At 42.4% G+C, this 7,610-nt stretch overlaps 1 protein-coding gene across 1 annotated transcript; it reads right to left on the reverse strand.

Annotated features, from left to right (window-relative positions):
* Nucleotides 1-211: 211 nt before the first annotated feature.
* On the reverse strand, nucleotides 212-3,821 carry LOC127415563 (zona pellucida sperm-binding protein 4-like). Its single transcript, XM_051654342.1, has 9 exons — nucleotides 3,813-3,821; nucleotides 1,664-2,264; nucleotides 1,402-1,589; nucleotides 1,233-1,330; nucleotides 1,006-1,163; nucleotides 740-932; nucleotides 526-673; nucleotides 367-442; nucleotides 212-292 (listed from the first exon to the last, which is right to left on the reverse strand). Exons 1-9 carry the CDS (start codon nucleotides 3,819-3,821, stop codon nucleotides 225-227), a joined length of 1,539 nt encoding a protein of 512 aa, XP_051510302.1. The 3' UTR covers nucleotides 212-224.
* Nucleotides 3,822-7,610: the final 3,789 nt, after the last annotated feature.

Raw genomic sequence — 7,610 nt, forward strand, 5'->3', positions numbered from 1 at the left:
AATCTTGAACGGTTTACAGGAACTCCTTAGGTTGAGCAAGTCCCTTCTGTACTGTCAGCTGCACTTGGAGAATTCAAGACAATAGGCATTTAGGTTAATTGCATATCCTTCTGAACTAATTGGCACATTTATAATGTGCCATGGTATTGTTTGCAGCCAGTGACTTTTGCGGTTACACCCCCCATTAAAACAGCCTAGACAGTTGTTCTTGTCTGGTAACTTTATTAATTCACAAAGAAAATGCCTCCACTGGAAACCACAGCCTTCTCAACGTTCTCACCAACATCCCTTTCTGGAATACAAGAGGAGGCAGAGGTTAAAGCAGTGTACAAAAAAACCCACCCCACCGTAAAGTAATACACCTACTTTGCCTGAAGCAGCTCTGCTCACAGAAGCCAGAGGAAGAGGGATGGCACACTGATGTACTACAGTGGATGAAGACCTGAGCAAGAAGGGGGATTAACCATAGCATTCAGAAGAACCATTAAGGGTTTAGAGGTGTTGAAGGTTGGATGGTAATCATACCATTCCCTGCAGAGGAGCTAGTGATGCTGGATCCACAAACGTGAACATCTTCACAATGAAGCGCTTGTAGTGGGTTGGGAACTGAAGACCAGAGGAGCCATCCACAGGAACCAGTGTGGTGAGGTAACGATCATCCTGGTAAGGGCATCTGGAAGGCACAGTCAGGGATAGCTCAAAACAGACCAAATGATACAAATGCTGGGGTTATACTCACCCATTAACTAGAAGGTCCCACTGAGGTAGGCTGAGGGGATCAGGGGTTGATGTTGCCCAGCAATGTCCCAGCATCAGGACAATATTGGGGTCAGTCCTCTCCAAAAGGTGTACCTCAACATACACAGGTTGTCGTAGAACTTTTGTGACAGGGTAATCAGCATCACTGTAGTAGGATGTGTACGCAGCATCCTCTGCAGGAGGACGACAATTTTATAAACCCTAGTTACTCTTTCAAGACAGCCATCTAGAGAAGCAGTACATTACCTTCTGCACATCCTTTGGTGACACATTGTCCATTTGCCAGGCGAAGCTCCACTCGGAGGGGTCCAGGAGCAGCTACAGGTGGAGGTGGAGGAACAGTGTTGACCTCCACAACCAGAGCTTGAACAGCAGTGCCAGAATACCTACACTGGAAGAGAAGCCTGGACAAACAGTGAGCTTGTAAGCCCAAGTCAAAGATTAGCATTTAAGCTAAAGCATAGATCACCTACTCAAAGTGACTGTCCCTTGTGATGGAACCAAGTGGTCCAATCCCCACTTCATAGGATGAAGTCATTCTGTTCTCATACACCACATATCCATTGTCCTCCTGCAAACAGCAACATGGTTAGAATCCACTCCTTGCCAAGCAAAGGAAGTCTAAAAAGCACCAGTACCCACCATCATGCTTGTGCCACAAGCAGTGACAGGGAACTGGTAAATGGCAAATGAAGGGGTGGACCCAACTGGAGCACAAGGTGGGTCACTTCCACCCAACAGACGGACTGTATCCAGACTAAGTGAAGGCAGCGTAACATCTCTAGCCACCACAACCACAAACTGGCCATCTCGAATACACTGGACGGTCACTGTTTCAAGGTAGAGAGCATGATTCTGAGGCAACCGTTTAATATGAACAGCTTTACATTGGCTCAACACTTACCGGCTTTCCCATAGTAACACTGCTGTCCGTTGAAGCAGCAGTTTATAGCGTCACACTCAGCAGCACTGATACCAGGTTGTCCACATTGGATCTGCTCATAATCAGCAACGGCACACTTGTCAAGAGGCTCCGCCTGTGCCACTGGCTGCTTGGGTGGAAATGCCGTTTGCCGTTGCGGGGCTGGTTGAGCCAAAAAACGCGGATCGCTCGGCTGGTACACAACAGCTTGAGGATTCTGGGCTAAAATCCCTCGAGTTTGCTGAAGGACTGAAGCCTGAGGATTCTGGGCTGGACCCCACCCTTGAGTTTGTGGTTGCAGACCCTGTTGAGCCAAAGACTGCCGATCACTTGATTGGAATACTAGGGCTTGAGGATTCAGAGCTGGAATTCCCCCATGTTGTGGGGTTCGGCGGACTGAAGCCTGAGGATTCTGGACTGGATTTCCCCCTTGTCGTCGAGTCTGCTGTTGCAGAGCCTGTTGAATCAAAAACTGCTGATCACTTGGCTGAGACGCAAGAGCTTGACGACTCCGGTCTGGAATCCCTCGTTGTTCACTTTGCTGGAAGACTGAAGCTTGAGGAACCTGGGGCAGATTACTCCACTGTGGAACAGCATGACAAAAAGCACAAACCCACACACAAAGTGCCAAAAGATGAAATGTACCCATACTTTCTGCCATTACTCCACAACTGAGCTCATCATTCAAGTGGATCCCTTTTTGAATCCTGCAGAGTGCAGCTCATTAACGATGTCACTCCCTGTTCAATTAACAGTCTTCGTTCATCAGACTGGGCGTTTACAAATAAGGTGATACTAATTGATTCTAAAAAGTTAACCTGAAGGTTTTGTGTGGTCACATTTAGTCTAAATAACATGCTAATCTTCACACAACTTAATTAAAACAATTCACAATAAATGATGAAACGCACAGAAGCCAATATGTACATCAAAGCATATGTATATCAGTAAAAGATTTACTAAAGTACTTTTATTTAGTTTACATGTCACCTCTTATTAAACATTATATTTAGTATAATTTGGCAGACATATTTACCCACTTAAAGTACTTTTAGTAGTAAGAATGTCCCCTGCAGTATTTTTTCACAATGATGGCAAAGGAAGGCGTGGAACCAACAGGACCAGAAGGTGGTTCATTTCCATCAAGTAGTTAGACTGTATCTAGGCAATAATCCAAATTATCATAATCAAAATCATCGGATTATTTTCTGCTTTTGATGTCAAAATGTAAGCGGGCTCCGCCCAGGGTGCCATTCAAGCTAGAACCGCTACTGTTAAAAACAGAAATAAAACATTTTAAATCTTTACAAACTAACAACATCCCTACAAATTTTTTAAAGTTCTAAGTTTTAATTTCTACTTTTCTACAATTCCGAACTCAGCCCCTGAGTTTAACGGGATAGTTCACCCAAAAATCGAAAATTCTCACATCATTTACTCACCCTCATGCCATCCTGAATGTGTATAACTTTCTTTCTTCTGCAGAACACAAATGAAAGTTTTTAGAGGAATATCTCAGCTCTGTAGGTCCATACAATGCAAGTGAATGGTGATCAGAACTCAGAAAGTCAAAAAGCACATACGATCATAGTAAAAGTAATCCATTCGACTCCAGTGGTTAAATGAATGTCTTCTAAAGTGATACAATTGCTTTGGGTGAGAAACAGATCAATATTTAAGCAGCCAAGGGTGGGCCCAAATTATTAGAGATTATTCTTTGACTTCAGATATATATTTAGAAAATAGTTTAAAAAAGCATGAATTCTGATTTCTGAAAGTGTGAAAGAACTGTCTGAATGTGCCGCTTCTCTGTTGTTAAGGAAAATTTGTAAAAAAAAATTGGGCGAAAACTTGGCCCATCCATTTTTATTGGGGCCCACCCAAAAGTAATTTCCTGGCTACGCACTTGTATTTCAGTCCTTTTCACAATAAGTGTTTGCTTCCGGTCGTATATAAATACATATTATACATGCTTTTTCTGAAGGTGGCGCTGATGTTTCAGTGATTGACATTGCTATTTTATGTAACAACATAAAAGTAAACTTGTGGAGGTGAGGCCGTGGTCAAGAGCCCGTCTGGGGAGAGGGAGAGCGGTAAGGACATCCACCTGAGATTAATTGTGACTAATTACCATTTCCATGTTCATAGTGAGAGTTGGGGGAGTTAAAAGATGGCCCAGTCCACCGAAAGGCAGAGACAGCACGGCTGAGAAGCTGTTTGTGTGGTGGAATTGAAGCTTCACCGGTGCGCTTAAAGTGAACGTCTTTATTTTCTGTTAATAAAAAGTGACATTCCTGAGTTGGAATCACCGTGTCCCGCTTCCTCCTTTTGACCCAAATACGAATTTCTGCTACAAAACTATAGCAAGTTTAAAACATGAACAGTATGATATGACTATTGTCATTTGAGTGTACTAGTGAAATTATGTTGTGCATCTATTTAGACTCAATAAGTGGCTGAGAAAATATATACAGTATGTGTAATCTATGTGTAACTTATGTGTAGATCATGTGTATCTTGTGTTATGCATAGCTCAATATGTTTTTGACAGCCAGTTATGTCTCATGAAATTTCAGTGTGAAAGTAATGAATCATGTTGTAGATTTGTTGCATTATCTCTTTGTCCCCATGCACCCAGCCCACTACCTTTTTGAATGGTTGCCTTCTGGCAGACCAGAAACATCAGGCACAGGAGCTGTTTTTTCCCTCAGGCTATCCATCTCACGAACAGTTAAAACTGCCCCATTGGGAGTCGTTTGGCACCATGCGAGGTTCGGATGCGTTAACGGCGAGCTCTGCGCACTTTGCTAGTTTGAATACTTTTTGTGTCTTAAACCGGTGAGATTCAATACATCCTGTTTCATAACTGTTCTATGAAGACAATATGTCAAAGAATTCAAAATCCTCAGGCTCTGGAGACATTAAAAGACACTTACGTGCTCAAGCTGATACCCCTGACAAGGCCACAGACCAGAGACTCAATTTGGCCATTGAGGTGAAAGAGATTCAGCTTCAACTGTTGAACATGATGGCAATGCTGACGAAGGTCGCTGCTGACTTGGCGGATCTTGCTGTAATATGTGGATCGATCACTGCCATGGAGTCGAAATTCACGGTGTTGGTTACAAGAGTGGGGGACGTCGAGAAATGGATCAATTATCTGGAGTCATCAGAGAGGGAATTAGCTGCTAACCCGCTAGCGACCAAGACAGACTTGGAGCGCATCTGGGAAAAGTTGGAAGACCTTGAGAATCATAACCGGCAAAACAATGTCTGAATTGTTGGAATTCCTGAGGTCAAAGAAGGCCGAGATATGGTGAAATTCCTAGACTAGCTATTGTCGAGTCTGCTAGACATAACAGGCCATAAGCTGGAAATCGAGCGAGCTCGCAGAGTTCCGGATCGGAGATCCGCTGAGTGAGACAGGCCCCGATCAATTCTGGCCAAATTTCTGAGATCATCCGATAAAGATCTTGTGTTACGCAAGGCGAGGAGTAAAGGAAGGCTTTCTTGGAAGAACCACAGCATTATCTTGTTCCCAGACTTTGCGAATTCGACAAGAGAGAAACGTGATCAATTCAAGAAATGCAAGAAACACTTACATCAACGGAAGGTCGCTTTTGCACTGATGTTCCCGGCCAAATTGAGAATAGATGCTAAGGATGACCATAAAATATTTACATGCCCACAGCAAACGATGTGCTTCATAAAGACAGTGGAATGAGTGGGTCATTGTGTGATGCTCTCGATGCAGCCGAGTGGGCCTGACTCACTGAACATTCTCTTGACTGTCCGAGGAAACTGAGTGCCTTTTTTGTTTCTTTTTGTGCTGGTTCTGCCTAGTGGCTGGAGTTTTTTTGGTGGAATAACACTCCTTCGGGACAGTTTGTGGATGAATCGCGTTTTTCTTTTTTCTTTTTTTTTTTTGTTCGGGGGGAAGTTCGGGGTTTGATTGTTGCACTATTGGGGAATGTGGTCCATGTAATCTTGTTTTTGACACACAATTTATTTTTTTATTATATCAAAATGTCAAATGTTAGCATAAGTGGGTTATCTCTCTCCACATGGAATGTGAATGGGTTGGGGCACCCCATAAAAAGAAGGAAGGTTATTTCTTTTCTTAAACGTAAGAAATATGATATAGTGTTTCTTCAAGAAATGCACCTTTCTCCGCAGGAAGCTGAAAGATTTGGGAAGATATGGGGTGGACATGTTTTCTTTAGTGCTGGCTCAAGTAAGAGTAGGGGAGTCATTATACTGATAAATAAACATCTGCAATTCAAATGTCTCAAACAGATTAAAGATCAAATAGGAAGAGTCATTATTGTTTTAGGAGAAATTCAGGGGCAAAGGTTCATTTTGGCTAATATTTACGCACCTAACGCTGATGATCAGGGCTTTTTTAAAGATCTTGAAGGGAAGTTGCAAGCCGCTGGCGCCCCTCATGATATAATATTGGGAGGAGACTTTAATCTTTTGATGGACTCAGTCCTTGATCATAGTGAAGCAAAAGTGTGTAAGCCCCCTAGAGCAACATTGATGCTTCACAGGATGTGTAAAAATCTTGGTCTTACAGATATTTGGAGACTTTTGAACCCATCTGGTAGGGAATATAAATTTAGTTCATAAGTTCATCAGTTCATAAGATTTATTCTAGAATAGAATACAGTATGCCTCATTCACCAAAAAATCCAAAGCACAAGAACTAGTGGAATTGGAAGGGAATATTAAAAGTACAGAGGCAGAGCTGAAGCGCCGAATGTCGTCTGATGGCCTCAGAGAACTGACCCGACTGAAATACAGATATAATACTATTTTGTCACAGAAGGTGGAGTTTTGGTTATTTAGGGCAAGACAGTCATACTTTGAGTTGGGGGACAAAGCAGGAAAACTTCTGGCTAGATATATAAAGCAGAGAGTGTCTTTTTCTACCATTCCCTCAGTGAAATCTGCTGGTGGTGAGATATTCACCTTGGCCATTGATATTAATAATGCTTTTAAAGAATTCTATCTTGATCTTTACAGTTCCACATCTTCGTCTACCGATGAAGATATTAGAAACTTTGTGGAACCATTAGAACTCCCTAAACTGACGACTGAGCAAAAAAATTCTCTTGATTCTAAGATCAGTCTGATTATTAAAAAGGACAAAGATCCAAGCGAGTGTAAGAGTTACCGTCCAATTTTCCTGATCCAGCTAGATGTAAAAATATTGTCAAACATTCTGGCTAAACGATTAAGTAAAGTTATGACATCTCTTATACATATAGATCAGGTGGGGTATATTCGGGGCCGCTGCTCTTCTGATAACATTAGACGTTTCATCAATATCATGTGGTCAGTGGCGAATGATCAGACTCCGGTCGCTGCCATCTCACTTGATGCCGAAAAGGCGTTTGATGTGGTAGAATGGGATTATCTTTTAAAGATTTTGGAAATATACGGGTTCGGGAATACTTTTATTAGATGGATTAAGTTACTTTATAGACATCCGGTAAAGGCGCTAGAAACAAATGGATTAATTTCAGATTATTTTACTCTGCATAGGGGCACTCGGCAGGGTTACCCTCTTTCCCCAATATTATTCTGTCTTGCTCTGGAACCATTAGCAGTCGCGATAAGAAAGGAGGATGATTTTCCAGAGGTGATGGCGGGAGGTGTGGCACATAAGCTCTTGCTTTACGCAGATGATATTTTATTATTCATCTCCGACCCCATTAGATCTATGCCTTGCCTCCACAGAATTATTAAATCCTTTTCTAAGTTCTCAGGATACAGAGTCAACTGGTCTAAATCCGAAGCTTTGGCTCTGACAGCGTACTGCCCAGTAACGGCTTTCCAGCCGGGCGCCTTCCAGTGGCCCAAACAGGGCATTAAGTATTTGGGCATTTTATTCCCTGCAAATTTGTGTGTTGAGTTAATTTTGACC

This window comes from Myxocyprinus asiaticus, chromosome 25 (assembly GCF_019703515.2).
Source record: "Myxocyprinus asiaticus isolate MX2 ecotype Aquarium Trade chromosome 25, UBuf_Myxa_2, whole genome shotgun sequence".
NCBI lineage: Eukaryota > Metazoa > Chordata > Actinopteri > Cypriniformes > Catostomidae > Myxocyprinus > Myxocyprinus asiaticus.